Genomic DNA, 20,028 nt, shown 5'->3' with positions numbered 1-20,028 from the left:
TTAAGTCTAAGGCTTGTGATATAAAACTCTGAATACAAATGGTGCGTGAAAAGAAGCCCGCCAAACTGAGGTGGGTAGTGTTCAATTACCTTACTATAGGTACATTGCCCGGGATTCGAGTAGGTAGATAGGGAGTTGCATGCCATAAGCCTCCAGAGTTTTGGTTTATCGTTTTGATAGCATCTTAATTCCTCTTTGGCTAGCTCTCGTCAGTTGCTGACCACGCTCTTAAGACACAGTGGATTGACTCAACCATGGAAACGGGAATGCAATAACAGAAATTGAAATGAGAAGTTAAGCTGATGTATGGATTATTTCGTATCGGAGCACTGGAAAACAAAAAGCGAATCTGAACAGATAAATATAGAGTACGGAATATCTCCCATCATCAAAGGGACCAGCTGTAGCTGTCATAGGCAACGTCGTTTCTCGGAAGTTCATCACCTATCATGCTGGGCATCAGAAGACACTGCGAGGTCCCATTTCTTGATATCAAGCACTGGGCCCATAGTTGGACACCACCATTTGACCTGCAGGCCGTTGTGCTCTACTTTCAGGACCGTCACCTGTTAAACGCACAGTTTGTTGTCCTCCGCGCATACACACTTTCTGTTTCATACAGAGAAGGTGGCCGTCTCTCCGCCGGCATTCTTATCGAAGCCAAATGTCCATACCGATTTCTTTTTCTTGTTTGCATAAGGTAGGTAAGTCTCTGGTGCTCTTCACTGTGCAGGCGTTGCTGTTCTTTTCGTCTTTGTCTCCAACGCTAAACCATGTGCTTCTGTCTCGGATCTTCGTCGACCAAAAGTCCCGCTGCTGTCCCATCAGCCTCCTACATATACTGATCAGTTGTGTGAACTGTTATCCTTCAAGCCGCACCAAAACTCCTGCCATGTCGGTGAGCACTGAGTTGTTTCTTGGTCCGCCCTTTTCACTAAAGTTAGCATTGCATGATGTGAGTGCACCTCTATCCATATTCTTACCGTTATTCGAAGCAGCCTCCGCAGCCTCGGCTAGGATGACGAAACTGAATGTGAAGGGGGGGCTGATGGTGCTAGAGATGCCACAGTTGGCGGTATCGTGGGAACGGAGGGTGCCACTTGAGAAGACACCTCCCGAACCCAATATTGCACACGATGTGAGGTGCCCGAGTGAGATGTTCTCTTCCTAGACCTCTTGTGCTTGCGCGATGCTTTGTCGATCTGGGTTTTCTTGGAATCAATCGGCCACGGGAGCCAAGAATCCCAGCACAGAAGGGCAAGGAAGTCAGTTGGGAGTCTCGGCTTAGGCTTGGGACGATGATGGCAGCGCTTCTTCTTTTTGTTGGCCCCCGACTCCATGCCGTATAGGTCCTCAGTAGCCCTGGTGCCTGTCTCCGGCCTACTGCTCTTATCATGATGACTTTTGCTGTGGTGGCCCTTGGCATGACTGTTGCTATGCTGGCCCTCACTGTAATGGCTTTTGCAGTTGCTTGCCCCTCCTCTGGAGTCATCGCCAGTCATGATCCTTCGTTTATAAGTCCAGTGTTGGTATATGACTTACTGGTATATGTAAGGGGAAAGCCGCAGTCAACCGCATAGAGAAAGGGATTGCTTGCTTGCAAATAAGGGGTCTGTATATAGGTAGTTCGCATTGAGAGGTGATCAGTAGCTTTTATCACATTACTCATTTAGTACAGCAACTCAGTTTATCATACCAAGCGTTGCCAAGCTTGGTTTCTATTCGGGTGACTCTAAGAAATGGTGGTACAGATAGCAATGTACAACAAATATTCACACCGTTCACCCACTCATCGTCAACCAGCCCACCTTTTGTTCAACGACTTTCCTTTAGACCCCTCTCAATTGGGTGTTATCTCTCGCGTCCATGGGCTTGTATCTGTCATTCAGCGCCTCTTCCACTGTCTTGTTCACCTTGTCCTCAGGTTTGCTGAATCGTTGCTGAAGCGCCCTCTCCACGGGAGTCAGTGCTGAAAGAGTACCGTCCTCTTGAGCGATATCGACATTCTCCTTATCCTTGCTGTGATCCAGAACAACACTGGCGAAGTCCTTGCTCTCAGCCTTGGCCTTCTGGAAAGCGCCTTTGGCCGCTGCCGCTACCTTTCCACTAGCATCACCAAGCTTAGCAGCCCCCTGTTTTATGATGGGCTTGGCCTGTTGCTCAGTCTCCGTAACCTTTCGCCCAGCCTCGCCAACAGCTTCCGAGGGTCTAGCGCCAAAGGCTCGGGCCCATAGCCGTGATGCAGTATCTTCGAGGCCTTCGCGCACTTGAACCCAGTCAGTGTGCTGCACCCATCGCACGGCGTTTTCAACTTCGGTGTTCCATCGATCCTTGGCAATCTCAACGGTCCGAGCCCTCTGAGCAGCGGCGACTTCAGACCTTGTGGGCGGAGGTAGTGGTGGAAGAGGATCGATCAACCCTTGGATAGCGAGAGCTTGTGCGCGAAGGGCAGAGCCTTGTTGCTCGCGGGTGCGCTGGTGAGCAAGCACAGAGAGGTAGGCGAGGGAGAGAGTGAGAGTGACGCCGCCAGTCTAACATTCGAAGTTAGCATACGATCTTTTGCAAGATTATTTCAGCCTGGCTCATCGAGTTGCATACAAAACCAGTGGTGAAGCCCATGATGTAGAGCTTTGCCCGGTTGACCGAGATGCGGTAATTTGCCGGGTTCTTGATGTATCAGAGACGACCAATCCGAGAGTGAGGGTCGAATGAAGCTTAGATACAACGTTTCATAGCGTGCGCGAGCCCAATTGCCCTCGTGACGCGTGCGATTTTCCCTTTGGAGAGCTGTTGAAGAGGTTCTGTTGGTGGTGGGTTGACGTAGCGCAGAGGCTCTGTCGGCGGACAAGACAAGCCGGCTCCGAAAAAGGCCCAGCCAAAAATTTCCCTCCACCAAAACTGACCACCAAGATACCGTATCTTGGACGGATTTGGAGCTGCCCACGTGCAAAGCGAAGAACTATCGAAAACACCTTTAATGACACGAGTACCGCTTTTCAATTGAGTTGATACCCCTCCCCAGTCAGTTGCCACTATAACCATCTGCCACAATGGCTGGTGGTACTGTCAAGTACCGACATCTGAGTCGCAATTCAGCAGCCCGTGTGGCCTTGCTGCGCGGTCTGGTCACTCAACTCGTCCAATTCGAACATATCCACACAACTTACGCCAAGGCAAAGGAAGCTCAGCGCATGGCAGAGAAGCTCATCACACTGGCGAAGAGGGACAACGAGCCTGCTCGCAGATCAGCACAGGGTATCCTATATGTATGTATACCGCAAGAAGGTTTATTCAGAAAGGCCATGCTAACAGTAAGGTTCTTCGCTAGACACCCACCATAACCCTACCTAAACTGCTAGGCGAGCTGCGAACCCGATATTTGACCCGAGAGGGAGGCTATACTCGCGTCGTGCGCACCGAGTCCAAGAACACATATGATCAGGGCGAGAGTGCCATACTTGAATTCGTCGACGGCCCAAAGGACTCACGCTTCATGATGACTGCCAAGACAGTTGCCCGCGACCGAATGCTAGGGCAAGAGCATACTCCTGTCACCAGAACCAATATCAAGAAAGTCACACAGTTCCGCGGCGAGGTGCCGTTTGAGGAGATGGTGCGGAGGTTTATGATTTTGAAGACCGGTGAGAAGACTGGACCCTCACGGGATGAGAGTAGTTTGGCTGAAGTCGAGGCCGAGAAGGCGGCAGACAAGAATGCCGAGCGGGCAAAGGAAATGGCCGCTGGCATCGTACCGGAGTCGGTGAGAAAGGCGGCGCAACAGAAGAACTCGCCATAGAAGCGACATGTATATCATATTACGAAAGAGGTGAAGCTCTGTACAAAAGCTGTATAAATTATTATATCATGACACAATTATGGTTTTGCTTAACCACGGTGCTTTTGAAAAGGCGGACTTAATACGCTGTCCTAGCTCTACTAACTTTTCAAACATACAAACATGCTCCCTGATACAAGTTGCATTTAGATGAATTCAAAGGTATCGCCGCGATCCTGAATCATCTTGCCAACTCTCTTGGAACCCACGATCCGTTCCAACTTCATTACATCGTACTTTGAAAACACAACCTTGACAGTTCCCTGACCAGGTTCAAGTCTGAGGTCCTGCTCACTCTTGCTAAGATATCCACCCGCAATCTCAGTATAGAAGATGGGGTTGTCAGGTAATCCGTAGAATATGACTCGCTGCACACCACGGAATTGATATCGTCGGAAATGATGTGCTCGCTCAGTGTAGAGCAGAACGCGATGGCGGCCGTTGAGGAAATGTGACCGCGCCCGCGAGGCTTCTGGTACGTCTGCATATTCGGAGATGGCCCCAAAAGTGACATTTTCGACCGCACTTGACGTTGCAAAGTAGTTTCTCACTCGGACAAAGTCCAGATAGGAGGGGATAAAAATGAGCGTTCCAGTAGCATCCTTTGCCCGCTTGGCAAGTGAGGGGACAATGGCAGAAGTGAAATACTCGAATCGCGCATCAGGATCCTTATCGACCGAGCTAGACTGGAACCTTGAGAAGGTTTGCTTCGCCTTGATACCGAGTTGCGACAACATGCCCGGATACTCGGGCTGTAGCCGGACTTTTCCAGCCCAGTTGTGACAGTGTAATCGGAGAAGCTCGGACAGCTCGGGGGTGTTGAAGGCAGACATGATGATAGTCTGTCTGAAATATTTTGCCCAGTCTTCCAAATACCAACTTCTTACACGACTAAAGTCACAACCGTGTGCATCCTTAGGCTGGAGGTTCATGTGTTCAAAGATGAATTCGACGTGTTCCCAATTTTGCATGAGAAGTGCATCCGCTTGATCAACAATGACCATCTCAACAGAGCTCAGGAAGTCAAAGTCAAGCTTCTTATCTTCCTCAGAGCCAATAGCCATACGAAGACCAAGAGGACTGGCGAAGAGTATGTCTGAGTTGTAGAATTGCGCAAAGTACTTGATTGTCTTGCGAGTGAACTTCATGCCTAGACGGAACATGTCATCATCACTTCCCTCAAAAAGATCCTTGAAGTCAGCCGGTCTATCAGCGCCAAACTTAGCCTCTTTGTCGACATAACCATCGTCAAATCGCTTGCGGTTCTCTTGCTGATCTGGCTCACAGATATCACGGATCATGTTCACCATTCGAAGAGCTGAGTTACGTGTTGGTAAGAGGAAGAGCACTTTGGGACGGGTAAAGCCTTGATCTCGTAATTCTAGGTCGGTATCTTGGCCCTCCTTGGCCAATTTGTAGTTATTCTTGATAACACGATCTCGAGTTCTTCCTTCATTAGCGACTAGGGCTTTTATGAAATGTAGAATTGATCAACTCACTTGAAGACATGGTTGAGAGCATGTAGACATGCCAACTCTCGCAATGAGTCTGAGTTCTGTACTGTGCGATCACAAAACAGTACATCGTTATAATTGAAGATCAAAGGGCCCAAGTTGCGCTGAAGGGCATCGAAGTCTCCAATCTTGCGAGAGGAAGTCTCTCTAAGCTTCTGCTTGAGTTGTAGGCCTTCCAAGCCAGCAATAGGTTTTGGCATTTCAGACCCTGTATCTGACCCTGGGTACAAGATAGTTGCTCTCATATTGTGTAGTAATGCTCGTTTCGTTGCCCAATCGTTCTTTTGTACGGACTTGACTCTTTGTGAGACAGTATTGTCATTGGGGTGCGCAAAGTGTACGTCGAAAGGATCTGTTGGGTTTTCTTCGTCTTCCGAATCATCTTCATCGTCCAATTTCTCCTCGACTTGTTCTTCAGCCTCGTCCTCAGAACGGTCGATATCTTTTTCGGTGTCTTCATCTTGGTCTTCTGCGTGTGATTCTTCCCCGGAGGAGTCTTCTTCAGTTTGAGATTGAGTGGACTTTTTGTGGTCCAATTTTCGTCGTTTTGCATTTGGGGCACTGCTTTCGTTATTGAAACTCTGAAGAAGGGCCATGTATGGCTTTGACGATGTTGTATGTTCATCGTCGTCGTCCTCTGAATCGATGTCCTCCATGACTGTATCTTCAGGCGCAGATCCCGACTCTGACCCTGAGCTTTCGGACCTACCATATGTCAGTGAATTTCCCAGTAATAGGTCATATCTAGAAGCATACTCATCATTGTCTGCAAGTCGAGTTCCGTCGAATCTTCGATTAGGTCCAAATCGGCTTGTCGCTTTACCTCCTCGACCACCTCTTCCTCTGCCACGACCACCACGGCCTCTAAAGTTTCCTCCTCTTCCGCGCGGCGGCATTATCCTGTTTACCAGCAGATTTTAATTTGGTGGAACGTTATAAAATGTGAAGAGTTCGATTTAGTTGCTTCGAAGAGCCTGTCGACATCAAACAAAAATTGTAAAAAAAGTTATGAGGCTACCTTCAGCCTTGCATTGTCAAGCCACAGCTTGGTGGGGTTTTCAGCGCAAACGCCACTAACCGTCTTATCTCTCATATCTTAGCGCGCACAACCCCAGCGGCGTCCCGCCAAACCTGCAATTCTTCAAAATCGGCGAAATTTGTTATAGGACAGCTTCGCGAGAGTGACCAAAGACGACCCGGCCCGGCTCACCCATTTCTCCGCAGACATCTACACTCCTCTCCCAATAGCTTCAGCTTCAAAGTTGCCCACTATGGCCGCTGCTGCTTCTGAGAGCTTCATTCACCTGGCGAGGCCTCTGGCGCCCAATACCGTGGGCATCCAGACTAACCTTGCCCCGCTCACTGTCAACATCCAGCCTCAGGTACGATTGCGATGACCCCTCTCCGCTTGACTATTCGTGTTCTATTCTGAGATTAGGACATTCGTCAAAGGAAAGACACCTTGGCTAACATGATCTGTTCTCTGCTCAACAGGCCGTCCTCTCTATCCTCGATCACGCCGTTCGACGAGACATCCGAGATACGCAATCCACCAGAGTTATTGGCGCCCTCGTCGGTACCCGATCTGAAGATGGCACTGAAGTCGAGGTTCGCTCGTGCTTCGCTATCCCCCATACTGAGGAGGAGGACCAGGTCGAGGTCGATGTCGAGTATCAGAAAAACATGCTCGCCTTGACTCTGAAGGCCAACAGGGGCGAGTCCCTCCTCGGCTGGTATACCACCTCTCATGAGCTCAACAGCTTCAGCGCCCTCATCCAGAACTTCTTCGGTAGCCCTGACACCGGCACATTCCCCCACCCCGCCATTCACATGACCATTTCTACCGAGCCCGGCGAGGACATACAATCTCGATGCTATATCAGCGCCCCCGTTGCTGTGAACGCTGAGCGTGCTGCCGACAGTTGCCTTTTCATCCAGGTCCCACACAAGATTCTCTACGGCGATGCCGACCGAAGTGCTCTTGAGGCTATCGCCAGCGCAAAGGACGCTGAGTCCCGAACAGCGCCCCTTGTCTCTGACATTGAGGGTCTTGGTCGATCAATTGAGCAGACCATCAGCCTTCTCGATAGAGCGAGTGAGTGGATTAACGGGGTTCTGGATGAGGATGAGGAACCCAACAACGCTGTTGGCCAATACCTTCTCAACGCTCTGTCTCTCGCCCCCAAGGTTGATCCTTCGCAGATCGAGCATGATTTCAACAACCACATTCAAGACGTTCTCATGGTCAGCTACCTGGCCAACACTATTCGCACTCAGATCGACCTGTCCCAGCGGTTGGCTGTTGCCAACCTGACCAGCAACGAGAAGGAGGGCGAGGGCAAATCGGAGGAGAAGGGTGGCCGACAGGGAGGCAAGCGAGGGGGCCGAGGTGGCGGTCGAGGTGGTGGCCAACAGCGTGAACCCCGAGAGCCAAGGGAACCTCGTGAGCCTGCTGAGTAAAGAGATTTCGTGAAAAGAAGAAATGGGAACTAGATATCGGAGTCCAGGTTAGAACAAGGCGATGTCCCGAAGACAAGGAAAGTCTAGGATATCTCCCCCTGGCATGCATGGATGTGAGATGAAGCATGGGTCAATTGTTTCAATAAAATCATGGCGTTGTGGTAGGCATGAAAATTCTGGCATTCCTGGCCATAGAATCGAATTCAATCGTCATATAAAACTATCTTCTTCCTCACCAGGTCCTGGTTTGATCTCCCTCGCCAAAAAAGAATTATATCAAAGTGGTATTGAACTCGTCTAGTAAATTGGCCCTTGGCCTACAAATTCATGTCGTCCATCCTGTCCACCGATAACGCCAAGATGCTGAATATACCGTGTACGCCTTGTGGTTCTCCCAATTTGTGAACACCATGTCATGCTCCCCCCTTTTTTACAATGACAATGTTTAAATTCCAGTAGCTGGTTTCTGGGGTAGAGTGGCGGGGTTGCCATATGTTGGCAAATGCGAGAAGGGCTGGCTAGGTCCTTGTGGGATGTTAGGTCGATTGGGGATATTATAATGAGGGGGGAGAGGCTGGGGAGCCATGTGTGGGGGATTCTGCGGCATCACAGGCGGCGGTGGCGGTGCGTGTTGGATATGAGCAACGCGAGGAGAAGAATACGCAGGCATCGAGTTGCTAGACCCCTGCCTTACCATGCCATATCCGCCCCCATAAGGCTGAGACATTGGCTGTTGATAACCGCCAGGATAGGCTAGATGAGGTGATCCGACTTGAGGACTGCCATGATGCGATCCGGGAGCAGTGAATGGCGGCTGTGGAGGCTGGACAGGGGCCATGCCACCACCACCAGGCACAAACGATTGTGTCTTTGGGTTGAAGGCGTGGTTGCGATTATAACTACCGGGAATTGGATGCTGGCTCTTAGGGTCATGGGGGTTGATATTTGCTGGGAGCTGTCCATATGCATAAGGGATTCCCATGTGCCCTTGAGGACCGGTTGGGGTGCCTCCCCTCGCCTGGAATTGAGTAGGAGGAGCAAGGCCCGGTTGCCACGTAGGTTGCTGCGGGCCAACCGGAGGAACAGGGGCACCATAGTTAGTCATAGGGCTTCCGCCAGAAGGATAGCGCTGTTGGGCAGCTTGAGGAGCATACTAGTGGAATAGATCAGTCGCTATTCTGCTCATGTTATTCTCATATGGAACTTACCGGCGGGACTGAGTACTGGGGATATGGCTGGTTTGGTGGCATAGCTGGCATCGCAGGATATCCGGGACCCTGATGTGCATAGACAGGGGCGACTTGATTTGGGTATGCTGGCCCTGGTGGTGCTTGAGCGCCGTATTGAGTATTGGGCGGCGGCATGTACTGCGGTTGCGATATCCAAGTCTGTTGCTGAGGCCCCCAATACGGCGTGTACTGATGTCGTGAATCAAAGCTGTCCGAATCATCACGTCGTTGTTTGCCAGTTTTACCTCGTTTTCCGACATTGGACTTGTCCTTAGCAGACACTGAACTGGCTCTTGAAACGCCGTTGTCGCCCTCTTCTATTATTCCTGTCAAAAAGTGTTCCGGACTGAGATTGTTTCATTACCTACCCGTGACACTGTCTTCTGAGCTACCAAAAATGCGCTCACGTGCTAATTTATACAGCTCTTCTCGCTCTTCCCTGGTGAGTCTAAAGCTGGTGAGTTGGAGTAATTGCTAACATATCGTGGAATTGTACGTACTTCTGGTTCGCCGCGGGCTTATCTTTAGCATCACTGCCGGTCTCAGAAGTTGGCTTAGAGGGGCTAGCACTTGGGCCACCTTCACTATCTTGGCCGCGTCGCATAATCTTCTTGGGCAGGACAACAGGAGGCGGAGTGCTGCTGTTTGGCACACTAGGACTGGGGTTGATGAGTGCCAGCGAGGTGGGAACTCGACAAAACGGCGTCCTGAATATTCGTACAGACCCCACGTGAGGCTCAAATGAATGTGTCATATGGTAGTAATCCGCCAGCTTGTGTGTTAACATTCTACAAAACGAGTTAGACGGTGGAAGGTCCATGTAGGGTTCCCTAAAAAAGACGATTAGTACAATATGAAGGAATTTGAGGTCATAGACGTACTTGGAATCCTGCACAAAATCAATGACCTGTTTCTCCAACCGCAATAGAAAGAGCCTGTCCTTGGGCGATGCCATGGCTTCTAGAAGTTTATCATCCGGCGCCTGCCGATAGATGACACCAAGGGCATCTGAGGAGCCAGGAGCACCCATGGGTGCACCGGGGGGTTGTTCAGATGATGAGCTCTGGGGAGTCAGGACTCCTTGAGCCGCGGTGCCTGGAACTGGTTGTGGTAGCCTTCGCTCCGGAATATCGCCAAGGTGAATCATTCGAGCTCGTGCGGCTACCTCTGAGCCCATGCGAGATCCAGCAACTAATGAACCGCGTACAGAGAAAGCGTCGTCATCTTCTGCAGCGGCCTTGACACTGGCGCTATCATCAGGTCTTAGCGATTCCTTCTCATCAAGTGCAAATGTTGTGCCTGAAGTGATACTCTTTCCATCCAGACTAGGAGGCTTAGTGCCGAGTTCGGAACTCGAATCAGCTCGTTGAGAATCGTCGGATCCGCTGTCTCTACCAACGACGACTGCAGGCCTCTCAGGAGCCAAAGGTCCACTACCGTTCACGACAAGGTTAGGGGCTTTGTCCCTTAGGCTCAAGTCCTTTAAAGATCCCTCGAGGCTGTCTTCACCGCTTCCGTGATCGGCCAGGTTGAGATTTAATTCCCGTTGCAGCGAGGGCACCCTTGCGACCGGTGCCTTACCAGATCGGCCGTTTGCGATTACCGGCGCGGTAGATGTGGATGGTATCGTCGTCGAGCTCATGGTTGCTTCTTTAGATGGTGTGGCTATCCGTCGAATCGCTGGAGGTGTGGAGTCCTTGGAGACGGAGGCAGCGACCTGTCGAGCAGCATGAATTAGTACCGGGTAACGAAAAAGAATGGCTCCTTCGACAGATAAGGACCACTTATAGAGGAGCCAAGCACGGTGTGATATTTACCTTGGCAAACGAGGGTTTGGGAAGATCAGGAGACATTTGGGTAGTAGCCATGACGGGCTGTGGTCAAGGCTACAATGCCGATCCAGTAGTGCAGGCGGTAGAAATGTCGATAAGAATATGAGACAGAAGACTGGGAGCAATGGTTGACCAGGTACGAGATGAGGCTGCGGCTGAGACTGCAGCGGTGATGACAGGAACAGAAAGGACAGTATCAGGAAAATCAGGAAGCGAATTTAATGGAAGCGGACCGGCAGAAAGAAAACAGAGTCTTGGTGCTCATCGTCGTGAAGTAAGATGCATTGTTCCCCAACTGATTCTGTTCGGAGGAAGAGATGATGGTTGTCGTACGCCTTCTTGGCTGCCCAACCTATGATACTGCAATGCGGCCTCTTCTTTGCAATGAGACAGGACCAGAAATCGGGGGATGGAGGTCAAGAGGAAAGTTAAGCAATATCCTTACAACGCCCAGGTCCCGAACCAGGCGAAAGGGCGGAAAAGTGAAAGACGACTAAAAATTGACGACAGCCAATTCTTGAGAAAGGCGGCCCAAGGCGCACAAGGCAGCAAAAACGAGCAATGCGATGTGATGTGATGCTGGTATGCTGGATTGGATGTAGTTGGTTAGTTGAAGTTTTGGAGGGGGAGCCGTGGGAGGAGGTTGTCACAAGGATGGGGTCTCATTGTCAGTCTGGCCGCCTGCCCTGGGCTGCCACTTCACTGTGGAGCGAGCGGCACGGCAGGGCACAGTGAGAGGAAACGCTGGGAGGCGCTGAAAGAATCACTAAAAATCGTATGCGTCCCGCCTGACATGAAAGGGGGCGGACCAGTCACAGGTAAGTGTCGCTTTTTTATAGTGGAGGTTGTTGCAGAAATTCCGGGCGGGAACCTGTGGACGGCACTCAATGCGACAAGGAAGCCCGTGATGGACATCCATAAGGTATTTACCTTAGAGTGCCTAGGAATTCAAAAAGGTTACCTTATCTTCCTGGTAGTACCTGGGAATGGAGTCTACTACGAAGCTTCCATGGGTGACCTATCTCTAAGCCTAGGTGGTATCCAAGTCAACACTGCTATTGTTACGCAAGCTTTGATCACGCCTGTTGAGTGCACTGGCCCTTTTCCTGATTGCCAGAGTTGTTATTAAAGACTTGTTTCAAGATTTTGCTGCAATATTACTCGTGTGCTGAGAGGGAAAGTGTAGGTATGCAATACTAATACCTAAGGTAGGATTGCTGCTGCTCTACTACCTTTGTACCGGGATGTGATAGACCATCAGAATTACGTGGGTAAGCAAAGGTATTGTTGTCGCGGGACATTGTTATTCCGGGGCTCTTGTTCTTCTTTCAAGTGGGCAACCTTGAAGTCAGTAGGTAAGCCTCAGGTGCTCTACCAGCTAGGGGTAGCCAGCCTACCTACCTACTATGCTGGAATTAGTTCGTCCTCATGCTTCTCTGGAACCATCAATTGACCAAATACTTCTCAAAACGAGGTAAGGATGGTGACTGATAAGTCGAATGCAATGCAGTCTCCGTACGAATACATATCAGACGTCTTTGACGGCGAAATACTGCAACCCAGAGATGGCACAGCTCTTTAGTCAACGCTCTCGCCACTTACAATGGCGCAGGCTCTGGTTGCTACTCGTCGGTCTGAGAAAGAGCTTGGCTATCACCACGGACGCCCTCGAGCAGATGAAGCAGCATCTCGAAGTTACAGACCAAGACTTCGAGACTGCTAGAGCTGAGGAGTTGATTCGCCGTCACGACGTCATGGCTCATGTTCATGCCTTCGGAGCTGTTGCACCAGCTGCTGCTAGTATTATGCATTACGGGGTAAGATAAATAATCCAATACTCAGTCACCTTGATTAGGTACCTCATCTTGTGAATAGACGCCGTGTTGAAAGGACTAACGAGTGAGACCAGGCAACAAGCTGCTTCGTAACTGATAATACTAAACTCATTCTTATGCGTAACGCCCCTGGACCTTCTCCTTCCAGGACTACCTAGCCAAGGTTATCTCAAATCTATGCAAGCAACAACCACTCTTGCATACACGCATCTGCAGCCAGGTATTTCTCACGGCTATGTGAACCGATAGAACCTCACGCTGATTTCACTTGCCAGCTCAATTGATAGCAGGTACCCGGGTACTCATAATGCTATATGTCAGGCTTAGTACACATTCTTGAGACAGTGCTAATGGGCGTCTAGTTGGCAAGCGGGTAGCTCAATGGGCTGAAAATCTTGTTTCGACCTAGAGAGTATTGAACAAGTTCGAAGTGCGCTGCTACTATACTGTAAGCATTGTGTGTCAGGCTGCAAGAGACTGGAGCAGATGTATCAGGCGCACAAGGAACTATAGGAACTCAAGCTTCGTTCCGCGATGTTCTTCGAGGCGGCGGTTCTAAGTGTGACTAGCTCAACGCACTCTTGTGCAAGAAGACCAACTTTCCTGCATGTTATGAGGTGTCGACCCAAACATACCTACATCCACAAAGTTGACCTGCTTGTCGCCAACGCAATCTGTGATCTTGGTGCTAAAGCGCAAAAGAGCCGGAGATATCCGCCATGTCGCCTTGTGGCAGGAAGCGGAAAAGCCTCTTGAAGTTGGGCAGGTGGGATCAAATGCCATGGCGTTCAAGAGGAATCCAATGAGTTCAGAGAGAACCTCTAGGTACCCTTGCCCAAGGGTTTGTGTCTAAGAAAAGAAACACTGCAGGCACACTCGCAGCACGGTGGATGGAGGGTTCACTAGATGACAGTGCTATTCGAATTGACTTGCCGGAGACGTTCATTCTCACCGATGCTATCATCGACAGTCTGGACAATGTCACTGACGGGCATCGTCATTTGTCCTCAGGTGATAGCCACGCGTGTCCAGGAGCAACTGCCTTTCATGTGCACGGAAAGTATTGTTATGAAACTGGTTGCCAAGGGTGTTTCTAGGTAGGAAGCCCATGAACAATCTGTGCCTTATCACACCAGGGTGCCCGTGAGGGTGCCGTTGTCGTCAATGACCTTCCTCATAAACAGGATCAAAGCTGAAGAGTTTTTAAGACGATCTGGGCTGATCTTGATACCTAGTATGCTCAAACCTGAGCTTTACATCGGCTGTAGGGTTGAAATTGTGGAACGCTACTGTGGCCCAGAAGGCACAACAGAGAAAAAGGTCCAGCCATATCGGTCGGTATTCAGAAGTTATCAACAACGGAGCTCCGGTAATGTCTCATATGAAATACCGCACTATAATATTAATAGACACGATGAAGAAGCTGAAAGCCAACTGACACTAATAACACTCACACTTCTTGATTCAGCATTATGATCCAAACCACTTCCCGCGACCGCTCCAGTATCTTGTGCGGTTTTTATTACCATCAACCGTAAATATTAGTAGGTGAAACAAGAGGGCATCGCACAAGTCGTCAGTATATGTAATTCCAATTGCAACCTCAAGTTGGCTTGAACGCATACACTATTCAGCCCCAAATCTCGTTTTGGCGTCATCGCAAGGGCAGTTAGATTTGGATGTGCTCTTCTACCTCGTTGCATATATCAATGGCGCGGTGTAGTGCGTCAGCTTCCTGAACTCAGTGTCTCAACCTAAGGTACCTTACCTAAGATAGGTACTTAGGCACTAAGCAAGTACTAACAATCTTTAGATATTTGTCTCGGGGAGAAAAAATAAACGACCCCAGCTACACCATAATTCAGTGGCGATCCACCTATCTAGGCGTCATTTTTTATTCCCCCCTTTAGACTTGCCCTAGCATGGGTAGTCCGAGGCAAGTGCTATTGAAGTACCTGCCTTCAGCTGAATGTGTGTCACGTGACTCAAAGATATCACCAGGAGGTCATCCAAGCAATCGCGACTCAATAATTGCATCAGTTCTTTTGCCGTTCATATAACAAATACCTACGAAGGCGCCATCTTTTTTACACATTTGTACACGATAGTTTGAGAAGTTCTTCACTGCACAGAGACCATTTCGATTTCCATATGTTCACCTATAGAGGCCGTGGTGGCCCATCCCGGTCGACACCGTCTAGCGTCCAGTGCCAGAAATGCCTAAAGAGAGATATGTTTTGACGTTGATGTGATTCTGCAATCATACTGACCATCCCAGAACGCCACTACTCATATGAGTGTAAAGCAACTGCCCAAGAGCGTCCCTACGTGTCGCGTCCATCGCGATCTCAGCAGTTCCGAAACCCCAAACTGGTGCCCAAGCTCACAAATGAGACACTGAACCCTCTTGAGAAAAAGTTGGTTAAAGGCAGCAAAGGTCTGTTTATTTACTAACAGCCCTACAGGAAAGGTGTGGCGGATGAAGAGCTGGCTAAATTGGAAGCCGAACGCGCCCGCGAGCGCAAGCGAGAACAGAGAGACGATGGGCTGATTGAGCCAAACGTAAAGCGTCATAGATCAGTGTCTTCTCATTCCGTTTCTACCATCTCCACTGCCGCTCCGCGATCACCATCACCTGGTAAAGACAGGGCCAGATCCCCTGCTCAGTCGCCACGAAGTCGAAGTCCCTATTTAGACAACTCACAGCGTGGCAGGCAAGATGACAGCCGCAGTCGCAGCCGCAGTCGCAGCCGCAGTCCTAGCCTGAATCGTAGCCGAAGCCCTCGTGTGGAAGCTCGGCACAGGCGTTCCGACTCTGGTAGCAGCCCCTCTCCTGAAGATTTTGACCGTCGCGACCAGTACAGGTCCCGGGACCCTTTACCTTCTGTCAAGGGGAGCGCGCCAGCGACGCATCCTAGGGAATACCCATCGAAGTCTCGGAGTCCACATAGCCTTCGTCGTCAACGTTCTGGGAGCCCAAGGTCGCCCCAACCGAGAGGCAGACGTGATGAGAGGCCAGATCGATCCAGTACTAGACATGACCGTGAGAGACTGCCACCTCGTGGAAGGTTTGATGACAGAAGACATGGACACGGAGGGCCGGGTCCTGGGGATCAAGCACGAGAACGAAGCTTGAGTCCTTTCAGTCAACGATTGGCTATGACGCAAGCTATGAAGGGTGGAAGACAATGAATTGTTGGGTATAAATGTAGATATAGTGTAACCGTCATCGCACAATGCGCCAGACCCCTAAGATGTAATAAACAGGACGGCGAGGCAAAACCTCTACGTCGAAAGGCTAGATGTTGCTTTTTTATACACCTAGCGCAGCATCTTCTTCCCGTTCGCGACGCTCTTCCTCCTCCTCCTCCTCCTTTTCCCTGACCCTCAAGCCTTCTACCAATGCCACACCATCCATGCCAGTTGCTTCTCCAGTGCCTTGAGCGTCCTCAACCGCGTCTCTCTTTGCCGCTGCCTTTTGTGCACCCGTGATACGATCACGGACTAAGCGCGCAATGGCGTTGTCGGTTCGAACGTTGAGAACCTCCATTTTCCTATCAAGTTCCCTTTTCAAATCCCAGTTCGGCTTCTTCGGCTGTAGCTTGAATAAATCGACACCTTGATCGTCTTGGGCTTCTTCTGCCGCCTTTTGCTTGACCTCTGCTTCCACTTCGGCAGCTTGTTCTTCGAGCGTTGGCTTGTCAAGATTGAGGGTTGGGTCCTGCTCAAAGCCAAGCTTGGGGCCTCTGGTTTCAGGGTCATAGTTGCGGCCAGAGACATGGAGTCGTGAGACATCTGGCTCTACGGGAGGGGATTGGGCTCTTTCTGATTCTGGTGCAACAATTTCGTCTCCAGGTTGCTTGCGCTTGAGGTTCTTGAGCTTCGCGAGCCTAGCTTTTCGGTCGTCTGAGGCAGCGCTGAGGCTGGCGTGTGATGAAGACATGGTGTCAGGTTGTCTTGAAACGGTATACGGGCGCTTAAAGAGTGTGAAACCGGAGTGAACCTGAAATGATATTTATGTTATGGAGATTCAAGGTTGGCGGGGTGCGAAATAGGTGGGAATTCAAGATGGACATTCTTAAGCGCGTCCATCCATCACTCTACACCCGCAGAGCCGCTGCGACTCAAATCAAGCGCCCTGGCCACTCACTGGAAAGAGTCCGGCAGGGGTCGCCACTGAACACGCCCCTAATAAACATCCCTACCTTAAGCGCAGAAGAGAGCTAAAATTATAGAGGCGCCTTGAGCGACTTCGGCATTAATCTGAAAAATTTCGCAATTAAGAGCAATTTAGCGACCTCGACATTCAGCTCTTACCAGCGACTACGGCGAATTCGCAACTCGTCTAGCGATCACTATGCAGACGATTGGCCTCAAGTTGATGCCGATTCGGAGGATATGCCAACGGCCCTTGTACTCCGCGCCTGTACAAGGCTTGAGCTTCCTATAACGCCCCAAGCATGGACTCGAAGAGCTGTTTTTCTCGCATTACGATACAACACTACGAGAAGTCGCTCAAGATTGATTCGCTCCTACCATCTCGATACTACACAGCCATCCGTCTCGGAAGTTGGCTCTCAAATATTATCACAACTACGTCCTCGTAATGCAACCCCGAACCCTCCCAAGACGCAGACATACACTCCCCCCTCACTACGAGATCGCAAGCAGAATCAGGAAAGGGCCAGGGCGTCTAGTCATATACATAGACTCGCATCAAGAAAGAGATGCCTGCGCAGCAAAAACTCCCATCAACAAAGGCATCGGAAAATCCCGGAATTTACGCAACAGGCTACCGAAGAGCAACGCAAGGCTATAGAGAGAAAGAAGAAGAGTAGGCAAGAAACATATAACCAATGGGGTTATTTGCGTCACCAGCACTCTGGAGATGAGTTGGTTGCCGAAAGACGGCAGTTTAACATCTGGAAGCGAAGAATTCAACTGCTTGAGGCCCCTGTAAAGCCCAGATCATGGCCATGGCTCGACCACGGGAAATTCTTGTACGAACTGGAGAGTACTTCGGATATGAGAAAGGCCTGGCATGGACTGGACATTGAATACCGGAAGAAAATATGGCCAACTGCAATGCTATCGACTCTGCATTCATGTCCAGGAAAGGCCGTCCAAGTCCTCGAGTCTACGCTGGATCCCTTACCTCAAGGTTATGCAATTCTCGATGTTGCCCATTTTTGCATCTCGAATCTCAGATTGAACAACGTCAAGATTATGCGCGATCGTGTTACGAAGGCTGACGAGGTACTCGAGCTTTTTGCAAAGCTCGTTGAGGATCTTCCCTCTGGCCACGTTCCAATCCGTCAGTCTACCCTGGGTCGTCTCGGAAAGGATCTGCCCCTTGAGCAAGCGGTTGAGATGCTCCAAATTTTACAAAAGTCGGGCATCAAGTTACATCGAAATACACTTTTGCACTTCGCGAGGAAGCTTGCGAGTAGCAGTGCGTACAAATCCAAGGCATTTGAACTTCTTCGCGAGATTGCAGACAAAGGCCACGATCTTAACTCAGCTGGGTTCGCGAGCGTTGTCACGACTTTGCTACTTTCTAGGCAAGCGAAAAATGGATGGTCCACATCTGACGAAAGTTTTCCGCCTCAGCGGGCTCTTGAGTATTTTCTTGAGCGCGGCTTCTCCCCTAACTTGATCAACTTCACGTCTCTGGTTGAATCACTCTGTTTACAGGGAGATATTGCAGAAGCAGTTCGGCTTCCGCTGCTGCTCGCAGAGAACGGCGTTGAGCTGGACAAACGGTGCTATACCACTGTTTTCAGAGGCGCAAAGGCCAGCCTTAAAGCATCCAATGTACAGCTTGCACTCGACGTCGCTCGAGCGGCTAAAGTACCATACGTTGATGTGCTAAACAACACACTCCATTCTATCTTCTACTTTGCAGAGATGGAGAGCCGTGAGAGGCAGTATCCATCGCCATGGACCGTTCCCATCTTTGGGACCATGCTTCGCATCTATGCCAAGAAATTCGACCTGGAGCCTCTGCAATGGCTGCTGCCCGACACTCTGCCCCTAATTCTCAGCCAGGAAGATGTTGACGGTATTGAGAAATTCAGGTCTGGCCCTAGAAGAGAGTGGGGGTTTAGGACGACCATTGTTCCAGTTGTAAATGAGTTCTTTGAGCGCAGGGCGCCCCGACAGAAGCCCAACGCGGAGACTCTAGCTATCATGCTACGTGCATACGTCAAGACCCTCTACCGACCTTACGATTTAATGTCGTTTTACAGCTTCTTCAAATCCCGTCTAGAGGAGCATGGGACTGAAAAGAATTGGGGTCGAGAGCTTGTGGAAGATCAAGGGAGCGTGGTCCATGACACATTGATCCAGGTCATGCTCGGGCAAAAGTCTCTACTCCGCCCAGCATTACAGGTTTTCGGTGACATGCTTCGCGGCACGTTAACTTCCAAGACCAAGGAAGAGGGCATTGAAACAACGTCGCCTACTGATGGCATACAGGCTCACCCAGCGCCAAGCCTTTTCACATTCACTATCCTCTTGCATGGTCTTTTGATGCGAAGAGAGAAAATGCTAGGGGAGCAAATGCTTCAGGTCATGCGGGAGCACAATCTGGAACCCAACGACGTGACTTGGAATACCCTCGTGAAGGGCTATGCGTCAATGCAGAATCTGTCACAGACGGTGGGCACGCTACAGGACCTTGAGGCGGCTGGGTACAAGCCTGACGCATATACCTTCAAGGCATTTTCGAGACTTAAGGATCAGACCCGGGCACTTGAAACGATGGAAAAGATTATTGACGAGAACAAGAAGAGGCTGGAGCAACACCACTCTCAATGATTTGATAACATGATAGCATAGCGAAGTTGAGGTGGTGCGGATTGACGATTGCAACATGTATTACTATTGGCATATTATGTAACCTTTACATCTCATTTCGGGACTTTTGATTGTACGACTGAACAAGGGAGGATTTTGTGTTTAAAGGTGAATGGGCATTTGTTCTTGGAAGTCGCATATTTACGGTTGAATTTTTGGGAATAGGAAAATCGTATCTGTACAATATGTTTTGACAGAGATTTTTAGATACTACCTACTTGAATCATGCTTTGTTAGGCTACGACCTGATCTCATTTGCTACGCATTCTACTCTCTTCGAGTTCGGGTAGCTCGAGTATTTATTTACCAAGCGCAACTCGGTGTCTTCTTTTCTTGGGTTACTCACTCTTTTTTGTCTCATATAGCATCTGTACCTATCATAACCCTCACTACGGTTAGGTCTAGGCTTCGTGTGGCGCAACGGATTGAGATCATTGTTGTAGTGGAGGCTATCCCCGCTCGATT

The 20,028-nt window shown here is 50.0% G+C and overlaps 9 protein-coding genes across 9 annotated transcripts; 4 read left to right on the top strand and 5 right to left on the bottom strand.

Moving 5' to 3' along the window:
- Positions 1-609: 609 nt before the first annotated feature.
- Positions 610-1,644, bottom strand: FOBCDRAFT_223608 (uncharacterized protein). The gene is made up of 2 exons (XM_059609636.1): positions 1,040-1,644; positions 610-955 (listed from the first exon to the last, which is right to left on the bottom strand). The coding sequence occupies exons 1-2, from the start codon at positions 1,500-1,502 to the stop codon at positions 846-848; spliced, it is 573 nt and encodes a 190-aa protein (XP_059467222.1). The 5' UTR covers positions 1,503-1,644; the 3' UTR covers positions 610-845.
- A 38-nt stretch (positions 1,645-1,682) lies between these two features.
- Positions 1,683-2,835, bottom strand: FOBCDRAFT_223606 (uncharacterized protein). The gene is made up of 2 exons (XM_059609635.1): positions 2,599-2,835; positions 1,683-2,531 (listed from the first exon to the last, which is right to left on the bottom strand). The coding sequence occupies exons 1-2, from the start codon at positions 2,617-2,619 to the stop codon at positions 1,830-1,832; spliced, it is 723 nt and encodes a 240-aa protein (XP_059467221.1). The 5' UTR covers positions 2,620-2,835; the 3' UTR covers positions 1,683-1,829.
- FOBCDRAFT_223604 (ribosomal protein L17) lies at positions 2,821-3,873 on the top strand. Its single transcript, XM_031184230.3, has 2 exons — positions 2,821-3,266; positions 3,329-3,873. The coding sequence occupies exons 1-2, from the start codon at positions 3,051-3,053 to the stop codon at positions 3,794-3,796; spliced, it is 684 nt and encodes a 227-aa protein (XP_031039872.1). The 5' UTR covers positions 2,821-3,050; the 3' UTR covers positions 3,797-3,873.
- FOBCDRAFT_223603 (rRNA-binding ribosome biosynthesis protein UTP25) lies at positions 3,838-6,379 on the bottom strand. The gene is made up of 3 exons (XM_031184229.3): positions 6,106-6,379; positions 5,335-6,054; positions 3,838-5,281 (listed from the first exon to the last, which is right to left on the bottom strand). The coding sequence occupies exons 1-3, from the start codon at positions 6,243-6,245 to the stop codon at positions 3,982-3,984; spliced, it is 2,160 nt and encodes a 719-aa protein (XP_031039871.2). The 5' UTR covers positions 6,246-6,379; the 3' UTR covers positions 3,838-3,981.
- Positions 6,371-8,039, top strand: FOBCDRAFT_183057 (JAB1/Mov34/MPN/PAD-1 ubiquitin protease-domain-containing protein). The gene is made up of 2 exons (XM_031184228.3): positions 6,371-6,731; positions 6,844-8,039. Exons 1-2 carry the CDS (start codon positions 6,621-6,623, stop codon positions 7,807-7,809), a joined length of 1,077 nt encoding a protein of 358 aa, XP_031039870.1. The 5' UTR covers positions 6,371-6,620; the 3' UTR covers positions 7,810-8,039.
- A 215-nt stretch (positions 8,040-8,254) lies between these two features.
- FOBCDRAFT_274203 (uncharacterized protein) lies at positions 8,255-10,906 on the bottom strand (the record flags this gene model as incomplete). Its single annotated transcript, XM_031184226.2, has 6 exons — positions 8,255-8,962; positions 9,018-9,355; positions 9,407-9,486; positions 9,539-9,868; positions 9,920-10,755; positions 10,856-10,906. 6 exons carry the CDS (start codon positions 10,904-10,906, stop codon positions 8,255-8,257), a joined length of 2,343 nt encoding a protein of 780 aa, XP_031039868.2.
- A 3,848-nt stretch (positions 10,907-14,754) lies between these two features.
- FOBCDRAFT_35902 (zinc knuckle-domain-containing protein) lies at positions 14,755-15,958 on the top strand. Its single transcript, XM_059612163.1, has 3 exons — positions 14,755-14,935; positions 14,987-15,122; positions 15,171-15,958. The coding sequence occupies exons 1-3, from the start codon at positions 14,857-14,859 to the stop codon at positions 15,895-15,897; spliced, it is 942 nt and encodes a 313-aa protein (XP_059467220.1). The 5' UTR covers positions 14,755-14,856; the 3' UTR covers positions 15,898-15,958.
- On the bottom strand, positions 15,906-16,752 carry FOBCDRAFT_35897 (cwf18 pre-mRNA splicing factor-domain-containing protein). Its single transcript, XM_031184221.3, has one exon. It carries the CDS (start codon positions 16,646-16,648, stop codon positions 16,019-16,021), a length of 630 nt encoding a protein of 209 aa, XP_031039863.2. The 5' UTR covers positions 16,649-16,752; the 3' UTR covers positions 15,906-16,018.
- A 351-nt stretch (positions 16,753-17,103) lies between these two features.
- On the top strand, positions 17,104-19,524 carry FOBCDRAFT_201735 (uncharacterized protein; the record flags this gene model as incomplete). The annotated part of the gene is made up of 1 exon (XM_031184220.3): positions 17,104-19,524. The coding sequence occupies one exon, from the start codon at positions 17,104-17,106 to the stop codon at positions 19,522-19,524; it is 2,421 nt and encodes an 806-aa protein (XP_031039862.3).
- Between the last annotated feature and the right edge of the window lie 504 nt (positions 19,525-20,028).

This window comes from Fusarium oxysporum, chromosome V, assembly GCF_013085055.1.
Source record: "Fusarium oxysporum Fo47 chromosome V, complete sequence".
Lineage (NCBI taxonomy): Eukaryota > Fungi > Ascomycota > Sordariomycetes > Hypocreales > Nectriaceae > Fusarium > Fusarium oxysporum.
This window is presented reverse-complemented; position numbering and strand designations above follow the sequence as displayed.

Bases quoted from the DNA above. Each gene is read 5' to 3' on its own strand.
- FOBCDRAFT_223603 (XM_031184229.3), bottom strand. From the start codon at position 6,245: ATGCCGCCGCGCGGAAGAGGAGGAAACTTTAGAGGCCGTGGTGGTCGT. The intron at 6,055-6,105 runs GTATGCTTCTAG...GACATATGGTAG, and splicing joins CGACTTGCAGACAATGATGA to GTCCGAAAGCTCAGGGTCAG. The intron at 5,282-5,334 runs GTGAGTTGATCA...TAATGAAGGAAG, and splicing joins GCTCTCAACCATGTCTTCAA to AACTCGAGATCGTGTTATCA.
- FOBCDRAFT_183057 (XM_031184228.3), top strand. From the start codon at position 6,621: ATGGCCGCTGCTGCTTCTGAGAGCTTCATTCACCTGGCGAGGCCTCTG. The intron at 6,732-6,843 runs GTACGATTGCGA...TCTGCTCAACAG, and splicing joins CTGTCAACATCCAGCCTCAG to GCCGTCCTCTCTATCCTCGA.
- FOBCDRAFT_223606 (XM_059609635.1), bottom strand. From the start codon at position 2,619: ATGGGCTTCACCACTGGTTTT. The intron at 2,532-2,598 runs GTATGCAACTCG...TTCGAATGTTAG, and splicing joins TGGGCTTCACCACTGGTTTT to ACTGGCGGCGTCACTCTCAC.
- FOBCDRAFT_223608 (XM_059609636.1), bottom strand. From the start codon at position 1,502: ATGACTGGCGATGACTCCAGAGGAGGGGCAAGCAACTGCAAAAGCCAT. The intron at 956-1,039 runs CTTCACATTCAG...AGGTGCACTCAC, and splicing joins TCTAGCACCATCAGCCCCCC to ATCATGCAATGCTAACTTTA.
- FOBCDRAFT_223604 (XM_031184230.3), top strand. From the start codon at position 3,051: ATGGCTGGTGGTACTGTCAAGTACCGACATCTGAGTCGCAATTCAGCA. The intron at 3,267-3,328 runs GTATGTATACCG...GTTCTTCGCTAG, and splicing joins CAGCACAGGGTATCCTATAT to ACACCCACCATAACCCTACC.
- FOBCDRAFT_35897 (XM_031184221.3), bottom strand. From the start codon at position 16,648: ATGTCTTCATCACACGCCAGCCTCAGCGCTGCCTCAGACGACCGAAAA.
- FOBCDRAFT_35902 (XM_059612163.1), top strand. From the start codon at position 14,857: ATGTTCACCTATAGAGGCCGTGGTGGCCCATCCCGGTCGACACCGTCT. The intron at 14,936-14,986 runs ATATGTTTTGAC...CCATCCCAGAAC, and splicing joins CCAGAAATGCCTAAAGAGAG to GCCACTACTCATATGAGTGT. The intron at 15,123-15,170 runs GTTGGTTAAAGG...ACAGCCCTACAG, and splicing joins CTGAACCCTCTTGAGAAAAA to GAAAGGTGTGGCGGATGAAG.